We start from the raw sequence: 27643 nt of genomic DNA, 5'->3' as shown, positions 1-27643 counted from the left end.
ACCCTGAAATCAAGAATTGCATTCCTCTCCAACTGAGCCAGCCAGGCACCCCTCTTTCCTTTCTTGAAAAGATTTCACTGTTGGATTTTGAGCGTGGTGAATGGAGGACTGGTTGGAACATTCCTCTTTGACTCAGTAATTGGCTCTCAGTGGCAATAGTTACCATTATTGAGCATCAGGCTATGTGTTGTGTTTAGAATTTTATTCTATTACTGAATTTATTATAGTCTTATACATTGTCACATTTGATTCTGATAATGTGAGGGTAGGTATTGATCATCTTTTTGGTTTTATAGCCTGAGAGAGGTTAAGATACTTGCCCAGTCTCATAGAGTTTGTAAAGGACAGAGTCTGGATTTGAACCCATGTCAGTCTGACTCCAGAACTCCTTTTCTTGTAATACTGACAGGGATTTCTCATTTCTACAAGGATGATGCAACAGTAGGATTAGCATTCTCTTTATTTATTTATTTATTAAAAAATTTTTTTTAATGTTTATTTTTGAGGGAGGGAGGGAGACAGAGACAGACAGACAGAGTGTGAGTGGGGGAGGGGCAGAGAGAGAGGGAGACACAGAATCTGAGCTCTCAGCACAGAGCCCGACGCGGGGCTTGAACCCACAAACTGAGATCATGACCTGAGCCACAGTCAGATGTTTAACTGACTGAGCCACCCAGGTGCCCCTGCATTGGCATTTTAAAGAAACAGCTTCTAGTGCTTCATGAAAAGGTTGCATTTAGAACTCTTAGAATTTGAATCTGTTCTTAGGTGTTTATACCTTTATTTTTATCCCTATTTGTAGGCATGAATCTGTTGACATATTGACCCTTGAAATTAAAGTAAATTACATTTATAATAAAAATGATGTGTACCTCAGAATTGAATTTGGAAAAAGTTACTGAAAAATATTTTCCATACAAAACAGTCCAACTAACTGACAAGCAATCCCTCCACGTCTAGCAGCACGTAAATGGTAGTGATGTTCTGCTCACGTGAATGCAGTGTCCCTACTGCTCTTCCTAATTGGTTTTTAAAATGTAGACTGAAGGAATTTGAGAGGAACAAAAACATTTTCCTTTCTAATGGTGCTTTACCTAATATTTCTAATGGTGCTAAAATATTTTAGGTTTCTTAGTCTGAGCACCATGGTGTTTTTTCTTTCTGTGAGAAGAAATGGTTCTTCCAGAATTTCTGCAGATATTAATGTCTTTTTTTAAAAAAATTCACATGCTGTCTCCTGAAAGATTTGCTATTTTTTTTTTCCAAAAGGGAATTTGCTATTTAGAAATAATTGCTTGTTGGGTCAAGTTTTGATTTGAAGATCTGTTTATATATTTTGCTGTTACCTCACTCAGAATGTATGTTGAAAATGCAAGTTGATTTCAGTAGAGTCTGATGAAATGTGCTAATTCAGGAAAACTAGAAATATCATAGATACATCCTTGATATGTGAGATTCTGACAGGGTTTTTAGCTTGAAAGTTTTTAAAATCACTCCTCTTTGAGGGTTTTGAAAAACAACTATTGAAGTATAATTGACATGTAATAAACTGCACATAGATAGAAATGTACAATCTGGTAAGTTTAGAAGTATGTATGTTCTCACAAAACCATCATCCCCCAGGGTTTTCTGGTACCCTTTTATAATTCTCTCCCACCTCTCCCCACACCCTTACAAACCCCCTAGATTTCACTCATCTGCTTTCTTTAATTATAGACTAGTTTGCATTTTCTGGAGTTTTATGTAAGTGGGATCATATGTTATATACTCTTTTTTTGTCTGGCTTTCACTGTGCATAATTATTTTGAGCTTTATCCATGTTGTTGCAGTAATTCATTCCTTTTTATTGATGGGTGGGTAGTTTTCCACTGGTAGATAAAACAATTTTTCCATTCACCTGTTGGTGAACATATAGAATGTTTCCAGTTTTTAGCTATTGTACATAATACTTCTTGGAATATTCATGTACAGAACTTTGTGTGGATGTATGCTTCCTTTTCTCTTGGGTAAATACCTAGGAGAGGAATGGCTAGATCATGTGGTAATTATATCTTTAAATTTTAAGAAACTACCAAATGGTTTACCCATTGATTGTATCATTTTACATAGATTTGAGATCATTGATTTGAGATCTTTCTTTTCTAATATAAGCATTTAGAGCTATAACTTCTCCCTAAGTAATGCTTTACTAGCATTCTATAAATTCTGATTTGTTATGTATATGTATGTATGTGTGTGTGTATATGTATATGTTTATTCTCTCAAAAATAAACATGTGTATATGTATATTTATTTTTGAGAGACAGAGCGTGAGTGGGGGAAGGGGCAGAGAGAGAGAGGGAGGGAGACACAGAATCCAAAGCAGGCTTCAGGCTCCGAGTTGTCAGCACAGAGTCCAATATGGGGCTCTAGCTCATAAACCATTAGATCATGACCTGAGATGAAGTCGGGCGTTTAACCAACTGAGCCACCCAGACGCCCTGTTATGTTTATATTTTTATTCGGTTTGCAGTACTTTTTAATTTGTCTTTGATTTTGTTATTGACCATGGGTTATTCCCAGATATGCTATTTAGTTTCCACATAGTTGAGGATTTCTCAGAGATTTTTGTTAACGATTTCTAATTTAATTTCATTGGGGTTAGAGAACACAGTTTGTATGACTTAAATCCCTTTAAATTTATTGAGACTTGCTTTATGGCTCAAAATATGGCCTATCTTGGTAAATGTTGGCATGCACAGGAAAGAATGTGTATTCTCTTACGTGGTAGGGTATTCTCTGAATTTCCATTAGGTCGTGGTAGTGATAGTGTTATTCAAGTCTTCCATATTCTTGAAGAATATATTAAGTACTGGGAGTGGGGTCTTAAAATCTGCAACTGTAATTGTAAAATTAGTCTCTTTCTCTTTGCAATTCTGTCAGTTTTTGCTTTGTGTATTTTGAAGCTGTCTTACATTAGGGATTCTTTTGTACTCTTGATGGATTGACCTCTTTTTCATATGAAGTGAAACAGCTTTCTTTGTCCCTGGTAATATTTATTGCTCTGTAATCTAATTTGTTTGATAGTAAAGAAGTCACTTTACCTTTCTTTTGACTAGTGTAAAACATGATATATCTCCCGCTCCCCCCTTTTATATTTGACGTGTTTGTCTTTATGGTATGTTTTCTGTCATTGAGTTTTGCTCTTTTATCTGACAATTTTGCCTTTTAACTCACATGTTTAGACCATTTATATATGTGATATAAAGGTTTAAGTCTAATTTTGCTCTTTGTTTTCTACTTGTCCTATGTGTTCTTTGTTCCCTTTTTCCTCTTTATGTGACTTATTTTAATTAAAAAAATTTTTTTAATGTTTATTTTTGAGAGAGAGAGACAGAGACAGAGACAGAGACAGAGCCTGAACGGGGGAGGGGCAGAAAGAGAGGGAAACAGAATCCTTAGCAGGCTCCAGGCTCTGAGCTGTCAGCACAGAGCCCAGCGGGGGGCTTGAACTCACAAACTGCAAGATCATGACATGAGCTGAAGTCAGCAGCTTAACTGACTGAGACACCCAGATGCCCCTTTATGTGTTTTATTTTAGATTACATATTTTTATGATTTTGTTTCATTTCTCGTTATAATTTTTTTGGTATTTTGTGGGGTTTTTTGTTTGTTTTTAGATTTGATAGTATACATTTTTAACTTCTCCAACTTCATTATGCCATTCCTGTATGGCATAAGAACTTTACAATAGTTTATTTACATTTATCCCCTCCAGTCTTTTCTGTTATTGTCATACATTTTACTTATCTTTGTCATAAACCTCTCATATATTGTTATTATTTTTGTTTAAATAATTATTTTACAGAGACTTATGTAATAAGAGAAAGTATTCTTCATTTACCCTAGTAGGCATCATTCTTTGAGTTAATCCATACTACAGTCTGGTATAATTTTCCTTCTGCCTGAAGGCTTTTCTTTAACATTCTTTCAACTCTCTGTCTGAAAGAGTTTTCATTTCAATTTGTTTTTGAAAGATACCTTCACTTGGTATAGAATTTTTGGTTGATAATTTAAAGTACTTTGGAAATGTTGCTGCTCTTTTCTTGCCTGGATTGTTTTTGATGAGAAATCTGCTGTCACACTTTTTTCTGTGTGCCTAAGTGTGTCTCTCTTTTATCCCCCCTGTGGCTGCTTTAACATTGTTCTCTTTATCATAAGTTTTGAGCAATTTGATTATGATGTCCCTGGGAATAGGGTTTTTTTTAATGTAGTTTTTTTTTTTTTTTTTTTTTTTTTTTTTTGTGCTTGGGATTCCCTGAAATTTTTAGTTCTCTAAGCAGCTTTTCAGGTGTTTGGAAAATTTGGCCTTTGTTTCTTCTGTCTCCCATTTCTTTTGGGAACTCCAATGGCCTAAGTAGTCAGGTTTAAGGTTATCCCATAGTTCTCTGATGCTCTTTTTATTTTTTAAAATTCTTTTTTTTCTGTATGTTTCATTTTGCATAGTTTTAAATGTTTATTTATTTATTATATTTAAAAAATTTTAATGTTTATTTATTTTTGAGAGAAACAGATACAGAATGCAAGTGGGTTAGGGGCAGAGTGAGAGGGAGACACAGAATCCGAAGCAGGCTCCAGGCTCTGAGCTGTCAGCACAGAGCCCGATGCGGGGCTCGAACTCAAGAGCTGTGAGATCATGACCTGAGCCGAAACTGGACACTTAACTGACTGAGCCACCCAGGCACCCCTGTTTGTTTATTTTTGATAGAGACAGAGAATCCCAAGCAGGCTCTGCGCTGACAGCGCAGGGACATGGGTCCCGAACTCAGCAACTGTGAGATCGTGACCTGAGTCGAGATCAAGAGTTGCCCAACTGACTGAGCCACCTAGGCCCCCCTAGTTTCTAATATTTTAAGTTCACTACTTTTTCCTTGGCAGTTTCATCTCCTGTGAATCCTATCTAGTGTTTTTTTTTTTTGTTGTTTTTTTTTTTAATCTGAGACACCAGTGTTCAACTGTAGAAATTCAGTTCTGATCTATTTTATGTCTTACTTGTTTGTAACTTTTCAAACATATGGAATGCAGTTACAATAACAACTTTTAATGTTCTTATCTGCTTTTTCTTACATCTGAGTCAGTTCTGGGTTTATTTTGATTGATAGCTATTTCTCCTAATTGTAGGTCTTATTTTTCTACATCTTGGCACGTCTGCTATCTTTGGTTACTAGATGCTATGAATTTTACTGTGTTGAGCATGGGATATTTTTGCATTCCTGTAACTAATTCTTGATGTTTGCCCTGGGGGAACATGGTTAAGTTGATTGGAAACTCTTTGCTCCTGTAGACTTTTGCTTTTAACATTGGTTCATTGGGCGTAGATCAACATTTAGCCTAGAGCTTATTATTTCCCAGTAATGACACGAGACCTTTAATGCTGTCCCCAGTGCTTTCTGAGTTGAAGCTTTCCTCGTCTGGCTAGCGAGATCAGGCACTTTTCCCAGAAATGCTGGATGTCGCTCCTCTTCTCTTTGGGATGGGACTTTCTCCGGCCACGGGCAGTTTCTTGCTAAATACTCAAGGGGAACTCTTTAGTTTTGTGCGCTTCTCTCACTGTGCAGCTTTCTTCTGTCTGGCTGTCTTTAAGTTTTGGAATCTTAGCTGTGTCTCCTTCACTGAGGAGTCAGTCCTTCAGGCTCGGCCTGCATCCTTTCCCCGTACCGCAGTGATCTTTCTTAGGGAAGTAAGCTGGGACAACTTTTTATGTGCCAGGAATCTAACCTTGGCTGGAAATTTCTCTGGTCTTCAGTGAGTCTAGGTTTGGCCCATGACCTTAGTCATAAACTAGTATTTGTTGTCTAATTCAGTAATTTCGCATTTATGTTGCAAAAAGAACACATGCTCATTGTTTTTATTCTTTGACTGCAGTTAAGCATGCCATTTCCTGTTTAGTTTCTTAGACTATCAGTAATTTATCACACCCAGCTGTGAAGAACTATGGCCTGATTGTAGTGTTTTAATTTTCTCGTTTGTTTCCTTTTTAGAATGAGTATGGGAATATTAGATAGTAAAGAATAGTTCACATAGTATTTATCTCATTCTTACTGGGACTTTGGTCAGTTATTATAACTGCCTGATTATGGTATTGTGACAAAGAGCCTTAAACTGGTGATTTTTGGAATATTGAACCTTTGTTTTTTGTTTTGTTTATATTTTAAGGTTTTAGAATCATGATCTCTTGATGCTGAATATTTTGTTGAGGTCAATTAAAATCACATTTGAGTCTTGATGTTGTTAGTTGCAGTGTCCCTCTGTTTCATATGCTCTTAATCTGTCCTGTTCAAACAGAGGCGGTCTTGAAGATGATTCCATCCACATTTTGAGTGTTGATGAGAAGAACAAACTGGGAGCCAAGATTATCAAGGCAGAGATGATGGGAAATATGGTATGTCTTCTGTGGTGTTTCTAGGAGAATAGGAGTTAACTGTTTAACTTCTTACCAGTAATTTTGGAAGTTTCTTCACAATGTTGGCTGTAGCCAACTGCTGCTTACTGATTCTTTAACAAAATTCTTGAACATTCCTAAATCCTGTACTCCCCACTTCTAAATAAATTGTCTACTTTTTCTGTCAGATCTCTGAAGTCTGAGATCCCAGGGTATGACATGTTTTTTAAAATTTCTACTTTGCAATTCTAGCATAGCATCTTTGAGGGAAATAAAGATGTCATTGTCTTCTTTCCCTTGTTTTGTCACATATTATTGAGAGCATGTATTGCTTTCTTAAATTCCTTTACTTAGGTACCTAACAAATGAGCTCCTAAAAAAAGATAGTTGTTTCATGTAGGCATATTTTAATGTAGTACGTTTGTGCCTGGTAAGTGTTTGATGCATTGTATAGATTAGCTCATTTAATTTCCATAATAATGTTATGCTGTAAGACTGACTGACCTGAGAACTGAATAGAAAATATGGATGATTTGGTGCGAGCTACACCTATCTCTGTCTATTTATTATTGCTGTATTTTAGTATCACATTTCTGATATACTAATACATGTGACGTCATACATGGCAGAATAGCAAATTCAGACAGCTTTGCATGGTGTGACAGAATAGATTTCCTCCTGGTCATATGTATGTACTGATCTCAAATCCAAATATAAGTGATCCCTAAGTAGGCTTCCGTTTTGTTGTACTGCCAGTATGACCCTGTTTGGTAGCATAAAAGTTGCTAAACAAGATGCTTCTATTTTTATTAGTTTGTGTGTCTGTTAAAAGGCGTATCTTGCACATGCCGCACTTTCTCATTGAATCTGGTCCTTGGTAACACTGAACTGCAGCTCAGCCCTGAAGTTTGGTAAGAGAGACAACCCGCCAGGAAATAATAGCAGGAAAATAAAGTTTGAGTTTTGAAAGCACAAAGGAATTAGTTCACACTAGTGAAAGAGAGGTCACCAAGTTAGGAGGTTAATTTATGTTGAAAGAATTGTTCCTTTGGTCACGGAGCCACTGCAGTGGAGAACACTGTTCTTTGCCTGTTCATATGCTCCTCTTTGTTTATTTCTTTACATGTCACTTGTTTTCTATACATTTCTATAAACTTCCTAGAGTAAAAATGAGATACGTTCAGAGTTCTTATTAAAATTACTTAACATTAAAGAAGGTAATATGTTAAATCTTATTATGGCTTTCTTGTTATAGTAATTGAAATTTTGAGTACTGGATGGTGATAATATCCGAGGAATTATAAAAATGTCATTCTTGAGGTTGTTTTCCCCATATCCCTGTCTCTCCCCTAGAATATATGCCCTTGTAATTGTTTACTCTCAAATCATAAACGAATGCTCCGGGCATTTGAGACATATGTAACTGAGATGAATTCATTAAAAAGCAGTCCCCTGAATTGAGGTTTACTGCTGCAGGAGTGTTCACTCTGCTCTTTTCCCTCCTGCATATACATTTGAAGTATTCTTCACTGAGGAATTAAGCTATATATGACACTCATTGTTCTTGTCTTTCCCTCTGAAGGAATTAGCGGAACAACTTAAAGCTCAACTTGCAAAGGCAAATAAATTCAAAGAAACTGTAACACAGACGTCATCCAAAAACCCTGGGGTGGAGGTGAGTTAATGGAAATTTGTTTGTATACTACTACTACTGGGCAGTGCTGATATTTTAATGCAGGGTGTTTCTATATCTGTGTTACTGTGTTTATACGTGCGATTGCTTGTTTGTTTACTTCTTTTAAAAATGGATTTTCATATGTATTCTCTTATGCTCCACCAGTACGTCCCAGGGGAAAAGAGAGAGACCCGGTTTTATTTTGGACTGTGCCATTTACTGACTGTTTGACTTCATAGAAATCACACTGTCCTTAAATTCTTCTCTTAAAGAGTGAGAGACTTAAATTTGGTGTGTTTCACATAAAACAAATTATTTTGTTCCAGGATTCCTTCCTCCATCTATTAGTGAGCAAAACAGATAGAAGCGGCTGCCTGCATGGAGTTTCATTTGGGTAGGGAGGAACAGTAAACAACAAAAGTAATAAATAGTGTAGCATGTTACAGACTGATACATCCTATGGCAGGCTAGAGGGGATCTTGAGTGCCCAGTGCTGGTGGCTTTGGGTGCACAGGCTAGTTATTATTGAAAAAGTGACCTTGATGCAGAGGCTTGCCGTGGAACGGCAGATCTGTGTATCTGAGTGAAGAGCACTTTGGGCATGAGGAGTGGAGGATGTAAGGTTCCAAAGATGGGAACGTGTCTTATGTGTGGGAGGAACAGCATGGGGCCCAGTGTCGCCAGAGTGGAATGAATGAATGGAAGGGAGGCGGGTGGAATATCCAGGTTAGAGAGGCTGTGGGAGGCTAGACCATGTGAGGCTTGAAAGTCAGGGTCAGGGAGTGGGTTTTTATTCTGGGTGAGATGGCATTGGAGGGTTTTCTGTAGAAGATATATTTTGACGAGACTGTCCTGGCTTCCTTGCTAAGGGTGCATTGAAGGATCATAAGGGCAGAAGCTAAGGAGATGGTTAGAAGTGGTTAGGTTTTTATATGCATAAATATTTCCTGTGTGTTTTATGAAAGGAGAGCAGACAGGACTTTTTTGATGGTTTGGATGGGTTGGGGGATGTAGGAGATACGGAGGGGAGGCAAAGTCACTTCAAAGTTTTTAGGCTGAGCAGCTGGAAGAATACAGCAGCCATTCTTGGGAGTGTATTTGGGGGCGGAGGGTTCAAGTTCTTTTGTAGATATGTGGTGTTTGGGCATCTTTTAGATTTGGGGCTGGAGGAGATGTCAGGTAGGGAGGGGGATGTTGGGAATTTAGGGAAGCCTGAGCTGGAGGTGGAAACTGGGGAGCTCTTAACATAGAGACAGTATTTAAATCCTGATGCTGCTTGAAATCAGCCCAGGAGTAAAGGTAGATAGAAAAAGTTAAAGGGCTGAATTGGGTGTATTACAGTGTTGAGAGGATTATAATTAGGTTTATAAGTGATTTTAAAGAACTGTTCTCAAAGATTAACTTATGTCATTTTAATGTCAGTGTGTGAGATGAGAATGTACAAAGTCAAGTTCCATAGAATTGCCTTCAAGCTACCATTATTGATGATTTAGATAATAGTAGTATATAGAGAGAGTATGTTTGTGAAATTGGCTGTTTTTACTACTATGTGCCAGCTCATGTTTTAAAAGATATTTTTTAATATTTATTTATTTATTTTTGAGAAAGAGAGAACTTGCCAGGGAGGGGCAGAGAGAGAGGAAGAGAGAAATCCCAAGCAGGCTCTACACCGTCAGCGCAGAGCCCGATGCGGGACTGGAACTCATGAACAATGAGGTCATGACCTGAGCTGAAACCAAGAGTCAGACACTTAACCAACGAAGCCACCCAGGTGCCTCGCTAGCTCATGTTTTAAAAAAGTGGTTAAGTTAGAATTCCTTACACAGATTAGGGAGGTTGACCTCTCATGTGGTTTCTTTGTGCCAACCATATTATGTACTGATCTTCCCACAGTGTGGCCTTCCACAGAATAGCCCCATTTTCCAGCCTCACCTCCAAGGCTCTCTCATCCATAACATGCGTGTCTCTTTGACATTTACATGTGCTCTTAATTATCCATGCCAGATACTACCCTCTTGAGTGGTGTCCACTTTTCACTTTGTCTTTACCTCCTTCTTGAAGTGTTTTTTCTCAGCCTCTCAAAAAGTTGTAATCTATTCTTGTTTTGAAACTTTAAAGACCCTTAAAGTATGCTCTGTGGAATCTATCTTTTGAAATGGTATATATTTGTATTCCTGTCATCACCCTGTAATCCATGCGTTTCTTTCCTGACACTTGTCACTTTATATGAAAGGGTTCTAACTCTGTGGCTGGACTTCCGGGGATTCTTGAAATTGAAAGCAATTCAACTGAAAAAATTGAAGTAGATCTTGTTTGGAATAACGTTTTTTCCTGCTGTTTTAAGCATATCATACAGTGACTGACAGACTATATCTCATCCCTTGAGCACACACTTTATAATATTACTCATGTCCATGATTTTTAGCTCCTCCTAGCTTTTGAGCAGTGGCCCTCATAACCCAGTGGAATAGGATTCAAAGTTGTATTCAGAGTTGTACACAAAGTTGTATTTCCACTTCTAAACTCTTTTGAATCCCAAGCTATATGAATAGCCTTGAAGCTTCATATAGAAAGATTTTTATTCCAAGGATTCTTTGAACACAGAGAAAAAGGTTCATCTTCTCTGCAGAGATGATGGACTTGTGATTTTGTTCAAGCTTTACCCGGCGTACGTGTGGAACAGACTTTTGCCCATAGCTCTGCAGGGATTCGCTGCTGCCAGTAGTCAGTGGATTCTCTCAGGGCCAGGGCCTTGACTTCTCTGCCCTGTTTCAGAGTAGTTTTGTTAGGAATGACAGTAGAATGCAAAGTTGTTTACTACCTCACAGGAATTTCCTGACTTTTTAGAGGAAAATCCTGAAATGCTTCTGATAAAAATTTTGCTTTTTGAGAGAAAAGGAAATTCCATTCATAGAAGAGTTGAACAGGGAAGAAAACTTTTCTTTTCTTTTTTCTTTTCTTTTGTTTTTTCTTTCTTTTCTCTTTCCTTCCTTTCTTTCTTTCTTTCTCTTTCTCTTTCTCTTTTTCTTTCTTAAGGATAGGGAGAGAATAAACACAGCATGCATAAGCAAGAGAGGGGCAGAGAGAGGGAGAGAGAGAGAATCCCAAGCAGGATCCAAGATCTGTGCTGTCAGCACAAAGCCCGATGTAGGGCTCAATCTCACGAACTCTGAGATCATGACCTGAACTGAAATCAAGAGTTGGATGTTCAAATGACTGAGTCACCCAGGAGCCCCAGGAGGAAAGCTTTCATTGCATGGTTTGTTTGTTAGAAATGTTAGGCTGTGTGAACAAGGTGAATATCTTGATTCAACAATCTATGAATATTATTTTGCCTTTAGTGAAAAACCATCAGCACTTGTAATTATTAGTTTGCTTATTTCTCTTCCCTGTTAGAGGGTGAACTATTCATTATTTAGGACAAGGACTGTTTCATTTCATATCTAGTGCCTTGGGTAGTACATGGCTGTAGACAGCCAAGAAGTGCTTGAAATATTTGTTGTATGAATGTCTTTGATTTATTTTATCACTTAGAGTTTTCTGTTGTAAATCTTGAAAATGATCCATGAACTTCAAAATTCTCTGGTCTGGCCTTCCTCTGAGTATAGCTTCCTTAGTGAGACAATAACCCAGCTGCACAGTATCTCCATGTAACTTATGCTTTACACTAAGTGATGGATTTTGGAAGACCACCAGTTCTCTATCAGGACAGATTGAATGCTAATTTTTTAATATAATAGATCCTAATCTGCCTTTCTAGAACTTCTACCTGTTAATAATCCTTCAGTGGAATCACATCATGGACACATTTAATCTAAGGGAATTCAGCTTTCCAGGTTTTTTTTTTTTTTTTTTTTTTTTTACACAGTAGTTCACGAAATTCAGCTCTCCATTTATGACACATAATGAAATTGTCATTGTGTGATGGTGCAGTGACTTTACAGTTTTATAGTTTGTTTACACAACTGGCAAAAAAGAGAAATACATTGTAATAGTCCCTGGGCAGCTGTGTGGGGAGGGTTTCATAGACATTCTCTTGAAAGAAATTGAGTAATTAATGGAAGGCCTAAGAGGGCCGTCGAGAAACATTAAGTAATAAATAATTGAAGAAACCAATAAATTCATCTGTGGCATTTTATACATAAAGTCAGGCACGTGACTGGTGATTTAAAATATTTCCAAGAGTAGTTTGGCCATAGTTGGCCTTAACACTGTCTTTTGACTCTGATTCTTTAGTATGTTGTGAGTCTGCTATTATTACAACTGCTGGGATTCCTAGAATGTGTGTGTGTGTGTGTGTGTGTGTGTGTGTGTGTGTGTACACACCTAGACTGTGTTTCTGTGTATTGGCATCCCAGTCTTTGCACCTGATCCTCATAGGCATAGTTAAAAAAATTAATTACAGGATTAAAATAAGTATTTTGCCTTTCTTTCTTTCTCTTTCTTTCTTTCTTTCTTTCTTTCTTTCTTTCTTTCTAAGAGCGAGTACTTTAGTTGATTTTTTTCAGATTTTGACATGTAACAGATGACAAAACATAGGGAATATTTTAATAGCAGTGTTAACAAGTGTGATTTAAAATATCTGCATAAAACTTCATTCCCAAAACATGGCATCCACCCTTGTTCCAAATACCCATGGAATATTTACAAAAATTAATTTTACTTAGGCAAAATGTTGATAAAGCCCCAAAGTAGAAGGTTTATAACTAAGCTTTCATTTTCTAACCACAATGCAATAAAGTTGGGATTTAACAACTATGTATTTTTTCCTTAAATAAAAATTTCAAAACCTCATTTTAAACTTCTGGGTTTTTCCATTTCTTTATGTCTTCTTCAATTTCCTTCATAAGCTTTCTATAATTTTCAGCATACTTTTACATCTTTGGTTAGGTTTATTCCTAGGTATTTTATGCTTCTTGGTGCAATTGTGAATGGGATCAGTTTCTTTATTTGTCTTCCTGTTGCTTCATTATTAGTGTATAAGAATGCACCTGATTTCTGTACATTGATTTTGTATCCTACAACTTTGCTGAATTCATGTATCAGTTCTAACAGACTTTTGGTGGAGTCTGTCGGGTTTTCCATGTATAATATCATGTCATCTGCAAAAAGTGAAAGTTTGACTTCATCTTTGCCAATTTTGATGCCTTTGATTTCCTTTTGTTGTCTGATTGCTGATGCTGGCACTTCCAACACCATGTTAAACAACAGCGGTGAGAATGGACATCCCTGTCGTGTTCCTGATGTCAGGGAGAAAGGTCTCAGTTTTTCCCCATTGAGGATGATAATTAGCTGTGGAATTTTCATAAATGGCTTTTATGATGTGTAAGCATGTTCCTTCTATCCTGACTTTCTCGAGGGTTTTTATTAAGAAAGGATGCTGTATTTTGTCACATGCTTTTTCTGCATCGATTGACAGGATCATATGGTTCTTATCTTTTATTAATGTGATGTATCACATTGATTGATTTGCGAGTGTTGAACCAGCCCTGCATTTCAGGAATGAATCCCACTTGATCATGGTGAATAATTCTTTTTATATGCTGTTGAATTCGATTTGCTAGTATCTTTTTCAGAATTTTTGCATCCATATTCATCAGGAATATTGGCCTGTAGTTCTCTTTTTTTACTGGGTCTCTGTCTGGTTTAGGAATCAAAGTAATTCTGGCTTCATAGAATGAGTCTGGAAGTTTTCCTTCCCTTTCTATTGTTTGGAATAGCTTGAGAAGGATAGGTATTATCTCTGCTTTAAATGTATGGTAGAATTCCCCTGGGAAGCCATCTGGTCCTGGACTCTTACTTGTTGGGAGATTTTTGATAACTGATTCAATTTCTTCACTGGTTATGGATCTGTTCAAGCTTTCTATTTCTTCCTGTTTGAGTTTTGGAAGTGTGTGGGTGTTTAGGAAAATTCCTAACCATTTCTTCCAGGTTGTCCAGTTTGTTGGCATATAATTTTTCATAGTATTCCCTGATAATTGCTTGTATTTCTGAGGGATTGGTTGTGACAATTCCATTTTCATTCATGATTTTATCTATTTGGGTCATCTCCCTTTTCTTTTTGAGAAGTCTGGCTAGAGGTTTATCAATTTTGTTTATTTTTTCAAAAAACCAACTCTTGGTTTCATTGACCTGCTCTACAGCTCTTTTAGAGTCTATATTGTTTATTTCTGCTCTGATCTTTATTATTTTTCTTCTTCTGCTGGGTTTGGGGTGTCTTTGCTGTTCTGCTTCTATTTCCTTTAGGTGTGCTGTTAGATTTTGTATTTGGGATTTTTCTTGTTTCTTTAGGCCTGGACTGCAGTGTATTTTCCTCTCAGCACTACCTTCACTGCATCCCAAAGCATTTGGATTGTTGTATTTTCATTTTCATTTGTTTCCATATATTTTTAAATTTCTTCTCTAATTGCCTGGTTCACCCATTCATTCTTTAGTAGGGTGTTCTTTAACCTCCATGCTTTTGGAGGTTTTCCAGACTTTTTCCTGTGGTTGATTTCAAGCTTCATTGCATTGTGGTCTGAAAGTATGCATGGTATGATCTTAATTCTTTTATACTTATGAAGGGCTGTTTTGTGACCTAGTATGTGATCTATCTTGGAGAAGGTTCCATGTGCACTTGAGAAGAAAGTATATTCTGTTGCTTTGGGATGCAGAGTTCTAAATATATCTGTCAAGTCCATCTGATCAAGTGTATCATTCAGGGCTCTTGTTTCTTTATTGATCCTGTGTCTAGATGATCTATCCATTGTTGTCAGTGGAGTATTAAAGTCCCCTGCAATTGCCACATTCTTATCAATAAGGTTGCTTATGTTTGTGAGTAACTGTTTTATATATTTGGTGGCTCCTGTATTCGGTGCATAGACATTTAAAATTGTTAGCTCTTCCTGATGGATAGACCTCGTAATTATTATATAATGCCCTTCTTCATCTCTTGTTAAAGCCTTTCATTTAAAGTCTAGTTTGTCTGATATAAGTATGGCTACTCCAGCTTTCTTTTGAGTTCCAGTAGCATGATAGATAGTTCTCCATCCCCTCACTTTCAATCTGAAGGTATCCTCAGGTCTAAAATGAGTCTCTTGTAGACAACAAATAGATGGGTCTTGTTTTTTTATCCACTCTGACACCCTATGTCTTTTGGTTGGAGCATTTAGTCCATTTACATTCAGTGTTATTACGGAAAGATATGGGTTTAGAATCATTGTGATGTCTGTAGGTTTCATGTCTGTAGTGATGTCTCTGGTACTTTGTCTCACAGGATCCCCCTTAGGATCTCTTGTAGGGCTGGTTTAGTGGTGATGAATTCCTTCAGTTTTTGTTTGTTTGGGAAGACCTTTACCTCTCCTTCTATTCTAAATGACAGACTTGCTGGATAAAGGATTCTCGTCTGCCTATTTTTTCCCTGTTGAAAACATTCCATGCTCATGGATTGGAAGAATAAATATTGTTAAAATGTCAATACTACCCAAAGCTATCTACACATTCAATGCAATCCTAATCAAAATTGCACCAGCATTCTTCTTGAAGCTAGAGCAACCAATCCTAAAATTTGTATGGAACCACAAAAGGCCCCGAATAGCCAACGTAATTTTGAAGAAGACCAAAGCAGGAAGCATCACAATCCCAGACTTTAGCCTCTACCACAAAGTTGTAATCATCAAGACATCATGGTATTGGCACAAAAATAGACACATAAACCGATGGCATAGAACAGAAACCCCAGAACTAGACCCACAAAAGTATGGCCAACTAATCTTTGACAAAGCAGGAAAGAATATCCATTGGAAAAAAGACAGTCTCTTTAACAAATGGTGCTGGGAGAACTGAATGGAAACATGCAGAAAGGGGCGCCTGGGTGGCTCAGTCGGTTAAGCGTCCGACTTCGCTCAGGTCGTGATCTCACGGTCCGTGAGTTCGAGCCCCGTGTCGGGCTCTGTGCTGACAGCTCAGAGCCTGGAGCCTGCTTCAGATTCTGTGTCTCCCTCTCTGTCTGACCCTCCCCCGTTCATGCTCTGTCTCTCTCTGTCTCAAAAATAAATAAACATTAAAAAAAAAAAATTAAAAAAAAAAAAAGAAACATGCAGAAGGATGAAACTAGACCACTTTCTTAGGCCATTCACAAAAACAAACTCAAAATGGATGAAGGACCTGAATGTGAGACAGGAAACCATCAAAACCCTCGAGGAGAAAGTAGGAAAAGACCTCTCTGACCTCAGCCGCAGCAATTTCTTACTTGACACATCCCCATAGGCAAGGGAATTAAAAGCAAAAATGAACTATTGGGACCTCATGAAGATAAAAAGCTTCTGCATGGCAAAGGAAACAATCAACAACACTAAAAGGCAACCAACGGAATGGGAAAAGATATTTGCAAATGACATATCAGACAAAGGGCTAGTATCCAAAATCTATAAAGAGCTCACTAAACTCCACACCGAAAAACAAATAATCCAGTGAAGAAATGGGCAGTAAACATGAATAGACACTTCTCTAAAGAAGACATCCAGATGGCCAACAGGCACATGAAAATATGCTCAACATCACTCCTCATCAGGGAAATACAAATCAAAACCACACTCAGATATCACCTCACGCCAGTCAGCGTGGCTAAAATGAACAAATCAGGAGACTATAGATGCTGGAGAGGATGTGGAGAAATCTGTTGGTGGGAATGCAAACTGGTGCAGCTGCTCTGTAAAACAGTGTGGAGGTTCCTCAAAAAATTAAAAATAGATCTACCCTATGACCCAGCAGTAGCACTGCTAGGAATTTACCCAAGGGATACAGGAGTGCTGATGCATAGGGGCACTTGTACCCCAATGTTTATAGCAGCACTCTCAATAATAGCTAAATTATGGAAAGAGCCTAAATGCCCATCAACTGACGAATGGATAAAGAAGTTATGGTTTATATACACAATGGAATACTACCTGGCAATGAGAAAGAATGAAATATGGCCTTTTGTAGCAATGTGGATAGAACTGGAGAGTGTTATGCTAAATGAAATAAGTCATACAGAGAAGGACAGATTCTATATGTTTTCACTCTTATGTGGATCCTGAGAAACTTAACAGAAGACCATGGGGAGGGGAAGGAAGAAAAATGGTTAGAGAGGGAGGGAGCCAAGCCATAAGAGACTCTTAAAAACTGAGAACAAACTGAGGGTTGATGGGGGTGGGAGGGAGGGGTGGGTGGGTGATGGGTATTGAAAAGGGCACCTGTTGGGATGAGCGCTGGGTGTTATATGGAAACCAATTTGACAATAAATTTCATATTAAAAAACAAAACAAAACAAAACTTCTGGGTTATAGAAAAACTAAAAATTGAGTATATACTTTTTTTATTTTTAAATTTTATTTATTTATTTATTTATTTATGTTTTAATTTACATGCAAGTTAGTTAGCATATAGTGCAATAATGATTTGAGGAGTAGAATCCAGCACACCCTATGTATAACACCCAATGCTCATCACAAGTGTCCTCCTTAATGCCCCTTACCCATTTAGCCCATCCCCCCACCTACAACCCCTCTAGCAGCCCTTAGTTTGTTGTCTGTCTTTAAGTCTCTCATGTTTTGTCCCCCTCCTTGTTTTTATATTATTTTTGCTTCCCTTCCCTTATGTTCATCTTTTGTATCTTAAATTTAATGTATAAGTGAAGTCATATGATATTTGTCTTTCTCTGACTACTTTCGCTTAGGGTAATACACTCAAGTTCCATCCTGGTAGTTCCAAAGGCTGCCTTTCATTTTTAAGCAGTGAACTTTGACCTTTATTCAACAAATATCTTTCACTGCCTTCTTTGTAGAAGTCACATGTGTTCTCAGTTTTCTGAATCAAATATTTTAAATCTAAAGTAAACATTGCGGCCTTGCATTTATTCCACGACTTACCATGTTACATTACCATGGATATACTTTCCTTGGTAGTTTAGCCTTTCCTGCCACAGAACAGGAGCACGGAGAGGTCATCTCCCTTTGGTCACTTGGCTGGTTTCCTCCCTAGCCAAGCAAAGCAGGGCAGTGGCTGTACCTCTTTTGTACACACTCCTACCTCTTTTTTTACCCTCCGTAAACTATCTTTTCTGTGCTCTACATTTAGAAATATCATCCGTGCGTTACTAGAGAGCGTATTTCTTTAAATAAACTATTACTAAAGAGCAAACATTTTAAGCTAAATTAAAGCCAGACAATTTCATAGATGATACATACATACAAACACGTTTTATAGTAACATAGAATCTTATATCTATTCACTCTTCTTACATCTTGCATCAACTTCCTCTTGAAATAGTGTCAGCATTATTTGCTAAATATTTCCTAAATATGCTGTTTGCTTTTCTTATCACTGCATCAGCTCTTTATGGCCATCAGCCCTTTATCATCATCCTGTGGACCTCTGAGTACTTTTCTCTCCGTTCTCACTGTCTTTGCACAGTTTTTCCTTTGCTTAGAATGTCATTCCTCTTTCCCTGTGTTCCCGTAGTTACCTCCTATTCATCCTTTACATCTTAACTCAGATACCACATTTTCCTTTGGAAAGCCTTCTCTGTGGAAAGAAATCTTATAAATAAGATCAGTTATACAAATATATTATTACAGCTTTGATGTAAAGGAGAAGTATAGAAATATGGGTATACTGAAGAAGGCCCAGTGCAGTCTGGGCATCCAGAGAATGTTTTGAGGCTGTAGCCATTATTTTTGGATCTTATCATTAGTTTTGTAACTTTGCCAAAGGAAAAGCTATTTTCTTTATGACTGTGCTCTGTAAGACTTACTACTAAGTCACAGAAATAATCTTCACCATGGCTGTTAAGTATTATCCTAGCTGGGAGTGATGACCCATAGGCTTCAGTTACTGATTAGGAAACACCCGCTTGAATGACTTGTCGGCCATATTTGTTAACAAGCGCCATCCAGGTAGGTGTTTTGTTTTGTTTAATTGTTTTGTGCAGAGTATTCTCCCAAATGTAGTAACTTAGAGTAACTTGTAATTATTTTGGATAGTGGTGATCATATATATATCAGATTGAATTTTGGTATCAAGAATTCTTTTAAAGACTCTTATATTTTGAACCAAGACCCTCCAGAAGTTACCGAAGCCATACCTAGTTAGTTGGTTTTCTTGGAGAAGGAGGAATGACCAAGGAACAAGCTCTCCCCTGCACCAGTTCTCCTCTGTTCCCTCAAACGCTCAGTAGTCTGCTGTCGTCAGCGTTTCATTGTTTTTGTGTGTTTTGTTTTGTTTCTGTTGTGTAATTAAATTTAAGGGAAAAATGAAATGCTACTCCATATGGGCAATAGTGAGTCCTAAGACTTCTGTGTTCTCTTGAAGGGCTTGATTCTAATACATTGTTTTCGAGATTTCGGTGGGGGCGTGGTGATGGAAAGATGATGTCACATACTTATATTGTAGATTTGTAATTTAAGGGTACAATTTTAAGTTAAATCAACCCCAAAGTAAATTTTATCCTTATATGTACTTAAAAATAACTCTATATTCTACTCTTGTAGTATGCATAACAAGTTATAAGAAAGTCAAATTTAATGTGGAAAGCCAAAAATAAAGGTTTTGTTTTAACAATCAAACCATTTTATTGAGGGGCTTCAGGGAAGGCTAAACAACTGGTAGGATGAGATCCAATGTCCTTGGCCCAGCTGTGATCTCTCCTGCTTTATAGTCCCTGAAAACAAAGTGCACTTTTCAATCTTGTAGTGCATAATAAGTGCGCACGTACCATACTCAGATTCTGAGTACGATAATTATAGTAGACGGTTGCTAATAAAGATTTATGTGGAAGAGAAAATAAAATGAATTGAGTGGAACTAAACACTAAAAAACAAAAAAAACCTTACTTCAGAGGTTTTTCACAGGCAAAAAAACGAGAAAATAAAAATCATAGAAAAATCATAGAAAAAGTTTATGGTATTTGTTATGTTCCTCTCTGCCCAGAAATACCCAGTGTTTCATCCATGTGAGACTCTCCGAATTAAGTCTAAATACTAAGTGATAAAATATTTTGTTTTAGAAGTCTCTGTCACCTGAGCATTATAGGATATGTGTAATAAAGAATTATTACATTAAGAAAACCACTTTGCTTCTAATTCCCTTAATAATATTTTTTATTTAGGTTCTGTTTCTAAATTTATTTAATTAAATTTCAAGATGGAAGTTTATTTTTCACGACAGCAATATTGATTGATGTGTATAGTATTATAACTGCTGCCATTATTAATAGTAATAGAGGATATTTTTTGAGGACATCCTGTGTGTCAGGACTTGTTTTGATTGTTTTATTTATAGAAACTTATTTGATTCTCATTAAAATCCTATGAAGTCATTTATCTTCATTTTCTTTGGATAAATTAAGTGCAGGATGATCTGAGTCTCATTTAAGTTTTTATTTGGTGGCAAGAAATGAGGTTAGGTGTGTGTGCAATTTATAATTATTTAAAGTAAATAATAATTACTTAAAATAATTGCTTTGATGTAAATTGATGAACTGGTATTTGAAATATAAAAAAAAAAAATCTGATGTTGAAACTGATGTCATATGTGCCGGTTATGCAAACTCTAAACATGGAAATTTAAGTTGCCTAGAAATGCTCACACAGTTAAATAGAAAATTTCTCTATATTTTGTATATGTGCTTTAAAAAGTAAAGTATATTTTCAGGATGCATGGGTGCCTCAGTCAGTTGAGCGTCTGACTTTTGATTTCAGCTCAGGTCATGATCCCAGAGTTGTGAGATGGAGCCCCACATCGGGCTCCACACTGAGTGTGAGCCTGCTTAAGATTCATTCTCTCTCTCTCTCTCTCTCTCTCTCTCTCTCTCTCTCTCTCTCTCTCTCTGTTTCCCCGTCTGTCCGTCTACCCTGCTCATACTCCTTTCCATCTAAAATAAAAAACTAGAAAAAAAGAAAAAATAAAGTATATTTTTCTTTATTTTTTTATTGTTAGGTGACTTCTAAGTAAAAGTATAATATGTATTCTTTGTAGAAACATGGAAAATGCAAAAAAAAAATTAAAAGAAAATAAAAATCACACCAAATCCTACCACTTAGTGATTATACACTGATAAATACTTTAAAGTAGTTCTCTCTAGATTTCTTTCCTTCCTTTGTACTGACATGTTAAATATTTTTGTACAATTGGCAAGCAATGCAAAAAACACACAAAAATCTACATTTAAAAAATATTCAATGTTTCCCTTAAGTCTCTATCCATTATAACTGTGTAAACACATGCATAATTTACATAATTGTAATCTTTTTTGGTCTTTTTTAAAAAATTCATTCTGTCAACATTTCTCCATGCTGTACAGTATTTATTATTAAATTAAATTGTAATTAATCAACATATTTAGTGTCCCTAAAATACAATTTCTAAATTATATTTTAGAAAAGGAGACTGAAGAAATTCAGAATGACCTATTTCTCTCTGCAAATTTGCCTGCAAAAAAAAAAAATCGTTTTTCTCTTAGCAGTTACTCAAAATTTTTGCCATTCTCCCCGAATTCCTGGTTTATTCTTAGGAGTCACTTTGCTGCGTACCTGACTACAAGGTTGAATGTCTTCATTGTCTGTCTGTTGTCCTTGTCCCCAGAAAACCAGTTTTTCTGTATCTCTCATCTGGCAGTGGGGACAGTGTTGTCATTGCCTTTGGGGTAGGTTCCTTCCCAGTGCTCATGGTCTCCTTCCTGTTCCCCCTCTGGAACAGTTCCCACCTTGTCTTGTATGGGATCTTCAGTATCCCTCTGTTGGCCCCTTTCTCGTTATTGGCAGATGCCCTTCATTCGCTGGGCCTGTGACACGAACAGCTTCCTTTTTTCTTGGCGACTTCACTGTCCTCCTCCCGCAAACCAGCAGGGAAGGGAGGTCCAGGCATAGGAGCATGGGTGAGGGTGCCGATGTGAGAGCAAGGTGGTATGATCTGAAGACAGTGTGTTGTTCTGAACGGCCGCACAGTGAGCTAGGAGCGAGGGAGGGCGAAGAAGAGGTTGGGTCATAAACACGGATCAAATCCCTGTTCTCGCCCTGGCTGTATCTCTTCACTTTGTGGTCCCAGTTTTCATCTTTCTGTGGATGATCTGTCACTGGAGCTCTGCACTCTGGGCTGAGCTCTAGACTCGCGTTTTCAGTTGTCTGCCTGACTTGTAAGGATGTACCATGACTTCAGAACCTATAAAACCATCCCCTTTACGGATGGAATTTTCCTTCTCTTAATTGCATGCTCATCCTGCTGTTTTTCTGAGTTTAAGCCACGAAGTCTTTAATTCCTTCTTCTGGCAGCACATTCAGATTTCACCAAGGAATAGCGTTTTACCCCACCTTCCCTCCTGTGCACACCTCACCCTTTTCATTTCTCCTGTCCCTGCCGTAATTCACTGCACCATTGTCTCTTGCTTCGAGTACGTCAGTAGCATCCCAAGTGATCTTCTTGCCATGATTCCTTTGCTTATCACAGTGTCCTTTCGATTGCCACCAGGCTTCATCTCAGTGCAGTTGTGGTACAGTTGAAAGAGCCCTGGGTTTGGGGAGTTAGAACCTCAGGTCATGTTTGACCTTCTTTACTCCTTTAGCCAAGTTAGTTATCTTGAGACAACGACATTTGAAATACTTTTGAGAACTTCAAAATGTAATATAGGTACAAAATTTCTCTAAAACATGAATATGCCTTTACTTGGAAATCTTTAAGCAATACTGGATCTCTGCGCTTTGTTATGGTTGTTTCCTTTACTTCTTAACCCTTTGCCATTTCATCTTTGTTTCCAAAGACGCAGTTCATTTGTACCCAAGAACACATCTGTTTCTCCATCCCGTGTGATCGGGTACCACTTGATTTATACTTTATCTTACTTAATAGTCTAGTGGAGATTTCTATCAACTCCCTGTTTCATCTTTCTCCCCCTCTCCCTGACATTTAATTTATGAATTCCTTAACAGCTGGAACCATATCTTGTTCATCATATTAGACACATTCACACATTCATGCTGTTGGATCACATCATGATAAAAGTTATTCTGAGTGGTAGGAATTCATTGATCAGATGGAATGGAATGAAACAGAATATTAAAAAAAATGAAAAGTCTGCAATGTTTTTGATTTACTTTTTATGCCACTTATGGCCGTATCTTTTCAGATTGCCCAAAATTTTATCCAAAAGCTGGATAGTATCATAAAATATATTAAGCCAGTAGTCAAAATTTGGCTTGGTTGTTGAGTCCTTAATAAGGTACACAGGCGTTCTCAGGAAGTGTGCAGATTTTCATTTGGGGGAAAGAAATTTTTTGTAATCACAAAACCTATCATTTTTTCAGTTAAAGGAGCATTGCCAACTTACCTTTTCTTTGAAAAAGTGTGTTTACTAAAGTGTTAGCGTTTACTAAAATGTCATTTTTTAAAAACACTTCTTTTTTTAAAATATTTACTTGTTATTGAGAGAGAGAGTGGGAGAGAGGCAGAGAGAGAAGGGGACAGAGGATCTGAAGCAGGTTCTGTGCTGACATCAGAGATTCCGATGCGGGGCTTTAACTCACGAACCGTGAGATCATGAGGTGAGCCGAAGTTGGGTGCCCAACTGACTGAGCTATCTGGGTGCTCCTAAAATGTCCTTTTTACTGACTCATTTTATTAGAGAAATGGAATATTAGAAATAGCACATGATAGAACTAGTAAAGGAATGGAAATGGGATTTTAAAGCCAAAGATTTATATTGGATCCAGAACTTCATCATTTATTTTACGTGGTCCTTAGTATCCTTCCTTATAAAATATGGCTCAGTGATAGCCGTGTTACAAGGTTCTTGAAATCACATGAGATCTATTTCAGAACTTTATAAAATTAAATGAATATTAATTTCTTTTTTAAACAATTTTTTTAATGTTTATTTTTGAGAGAGTGACAGAGTATGAGTGGGGGGAGGGATAGAGAGGGAGAAACAGAATCCGAAGCAGGCTCAGGCTCCAGGCTGTCAGCACAGAGTCGGACATGGGGCTGAGCTGAAGTCAGACACTTAACTGACTGAGTCACCCAGGTGCCCCTATAAATATTAATTTCTATCTGGAAAAGTTGTCTTGGCTTTTTTTTTTTTTTTAAGTTTATTTATTTTGAGAGAGAGTGTGTGAGCAGGGGAGAGGCAGAGAGAGAGGGAGAGAGAAAATCCCGAGCAGGCTCTCAGCTGACAGCACAGAGCCCGACATGGGGCTCAGTGTCATGAAGCATGACATCATGACCCGAGCCAAAATCAAGTGTTGGACACTTAACTGACTGAGTCACCCAGGCGCCCCATCTTGGTTTGTTTTTAATGAGGAAAAATATAAGGCAGTGTTTAGATTTTTTTGCTATTGTTGGTATACTAAATCACATATATTATCCTTAAATTTACCTATTTCATAAGTGTCAGAATAAAGATTTTTTTTTTTTTTTTTTTTTACATCTGAAAGAACTCTGTCATTTTAGTGTGGAAAGATTCCAGAATGTCAGTCAACGTTAAAAAAAATTTCTCAATCTCCTTTCCTCCTCTCATCCCTCCCCACCCCGGCAAATGCTGAAAGGAACCTGGTTAAAAATACAGCGTAAAGTCATGTGTTTTCTCCTAGCTGGCTTCACATGTAAGGCTTACAAAGAAGCAACGATGAAAGAAGGAAAGGAGACTGAAGAACGGAATTGGCTTTCGTACCCGCCGGCACCAGATATCACGCTGGCTGTACAAAATATGCGCCTAACAAAGTTAAAATCACTAGTGGTTAAATGTGTCCCAGATAACCCACTGTTGAAATCGTGAACTGTAGTCTAAAGTATTACTTACAGTTTTTTAGTAATGATCCCTCACGTTAATATTTGATTTTCTCCAGCTTGTGCGTGGTTAGTGTCCCTCCCACCAGCAGCTTCGTGGCGAAGAGGTGAGGCACCTCTTTACTGTACCCATTTGACGGGAAAGCAAACCGGGATAAAAACGTGCCTTTGGTCTGATGCTACAGCGTGCTCTAGAAGAGTTCCAGGATTAACGGGGTGGCTTGGGGAGCCGGGGGGACGCGCTCGTGGAGCACGTTTCGGTCTGTGTGGGCCCCCCCCCCCCCCCCCCCCCCGGGTCTTCCGAAGTTCGGCGTCGAGGCGCCGCCTCCCGGCGGCCCCTGCGGCGCCGCGTGTGAGATCCCGGAGCGGCATTTCCGAGCTCTGACCGCGCGTGCGTCGTGCTTTGAGGCCTGCGCTCCGTGCGAGAGGGTAGCGATCGCAGACAAAATACGCAAAGAGAAAACTGGGCGACGTGTAAGGCGCTTAGAAGTAGAGACAGCCGTCTGTGGATGAGAAGCTGCACAGAAATCCGCGACTGTGAGGAGCTGGGGCTTGCAGGGATCCGACTCCCCAAACAGGCAGCGCGGCCGAGAGCTGAGCGCATCCGAGAGGCTGAGCCCTGAAGTTCTCCTTCCGGCCTCTCCCTGCCTCATCCCTGTCTGAGGCCTCCTGACGAAGGAGGCTGAAAAGGCCTTGAGTACTTGGACGTCAGCTCGCGGGAGACTGTGAAGGCGAGAGGTGTTCTCGGTGGGAGAAACCCACGCGGCCTCGCGGCCCTTGCTTGGACTCTGTGAACCGTGCCCAGTATCGCAGGGCGCGAGGTCATCGTAAGAGCCGGGCACCCCCGTGCATGGGGCGCACGCTGTCAGAGCTACCGATTACTGACGGGTGAGAGGAGGCAGAGAGGCAGGAGGGACGAAAACGCACCTCCCACTGAAGCCCCGGGCGCTAGGGCCCCAGAAAACGTTAGTTTTCCCTCAGACAGACGGTAGAAAAGAATTGGGATGTAAACACTCGTTGCCAGTAAATTTCGAACGGTAGTGCCGTCTTAAAAGGACTCTAAGTATGGGTAGTAGCCTCGCTTACAAGTACAGAATAACGTTCTGAAGAGTAGGTGAAACAGTAGTAAGTCAAACAATAGTAGATGAATGTGGAGAAGAAATAATGTCCTAGGAATTTTAGAGATGAGAAGGGGTAAATCCTAGGAAGGCCTCAGTCAGATAAAGAAAGGACTGGATAAATGAAAGTGAGCTAAAGAGTATAGCTAATATTTATTGATCACTCACTTTATTCCTAGGCTTTGTTTTATTTTTTTATTTTCATGTTTTAAATATAATTCATTGTCAAATTGGTTTCCATACAACACCCAGTGCTCATCCCAACAAGCGCCCTCCTCGATGCCCATCACCCATTTTCCCTCTCCCCCACCCCCCATCAACCCTCAGGTTGTTCTCAGTCCTTAAGAGTTTCTTATGGTTTGCCTCCTTTCCTCTCTGTAACTTTTTTCCCCCTTCCCCTCCCCCATGGTCTGTTAAGTTTCTTAAGATCCACATATGCGTGAAAACATATGGTATCTGTCTTTCTCTGCCTTATTTCGCTTAGCATAATACCCTCCAGTTCCATCCACGTTGCTGCAAATGGCCAGATTTCATTCTTTCTCATTGCCAAGTAGTATTCCATTATATATATAAACCACATCTTCTTTATCCATTCATCAGTTGATGGACATTTAGGCTCTTTTCCATAATTTGCCTATTGTTGAAAATGCTGATGTAAACATTGGGGTACATGTGCCCCTATGCATCAGCACTCTCGTATCCCTTGGGTAAATTCTCCTAGGCATTGTTTTAAATACTTTGCATGTTTGATCCTGTAAATACCTTGTTATTTTATTTTACAAATGAGGAAAGTGAGGTAATTAAGTATACTTGGAAGGTTCTCTAATGAGGCAGGATTGGCGCGTGGGCTCCTGACCCTGGGATCCACGCCGGCATGCTCTCCTGGTGGGCTCTGGCCAGGAACTCATTGCAGAAAAGATAAGAGAAAACGTATCAAAGGTATTAAAACGTATCAAATGAAATTACTGAAATAGCAAACCAAAAGTAAGTAGAGGTTATCAAAAAACCAAGAAAGAAATTAGTAGATAAGCCTTTAGGAAGGCTGATCAAGGGGGAAAAATAGAACACACAAAGAGTATTCAGAATTGAGAGAGAATTGAGAATTACTGAAAGGTGGACAAAACTGAGGCTGCTTGGAGTCTGTCTGGTACCATTATGCGCTTAGCAAAACGTGCTTCCCTTGAGCCTGTGCAGTCATGTGAATATCTCTGTACCAATTGAAAAATAGCCTTGAGCCAGGATACGCATGTCGGTGAATGTAAAACGGCTTGATGTTCAGTCCTCCCATTGCCGTGGTTGGGAGCTTGTATGTACTGAGTAACCGGCTCTCTATGGACATAATTAGAGATAGAATAGGGATTGTTTAGAAAGCATGAAAATACCATGAACTGTAATTACTGCTTATTTATTGAAACGTTAAAAGATAGAAAATGGAAACAGGTGTTGTAGGGCCTTCAGTGATGACAAACTTGCCGAATACCAACTGGTGGGAAAATCTGATGTAGTGAAAGTTTTCCTTTATTTACAAGATGCCACAAAAGGATTTTAAGCAAACATTTAGAATTTTTAAATACCAGCTTTGAAGCAAGGCCCTGAATGCTTTTTCCTTTTCTTTTCTTTTTAATCAGCATGTTA

The 27643-nt window shown here is 38.3% G+C and overlaps 1 protein-coding gene across 2 annotated transcripts in view; it reads left to right on the top strand.

Annotated features, from left to right (window-relative positions):
* CWF19L2 (CWF19 like cell cycle control factor 2) overlaps positions 1–27643 on the top strand; it is a 149792-nt gene that overhangs the window by 61280 nt on the left and 60869 nt on the right. For both annotated transcript variants that reach the window (XM_007077678.3, XM_042957516.1), the window contains exons 9-10: positions 6325–6421; positions 8004–8096. In XM_007077678.3, the coding sequence (XP_007077740.2) occupies positions 6325–6421; positions 8004–8096 (190 nt within the window). The remainder of the gene's footprint in view (positions 1–6324; positions 6422–8003; positions 8097–27643) is intronic.

The sequence above is a fragment of the Panthera tigris genome, chromosome D1 (assembly GCF_018350195.1).
Source record: "Panthera tigris isolate Pti1 chromosome D1, P.tigris_Pti1_mat1.1, whole genome shotgun sequence".
NCBI lineage: Eukaryota > Metazoa > Chordata > Mammalia > Carnivora > Felidae > Panthera > Panthera tigris.
The sequence above is the reverse complement of the archived record's forward strand: the minus strand, read 5'-3'. Positions and strand labels throughout refer to the sequence as shown.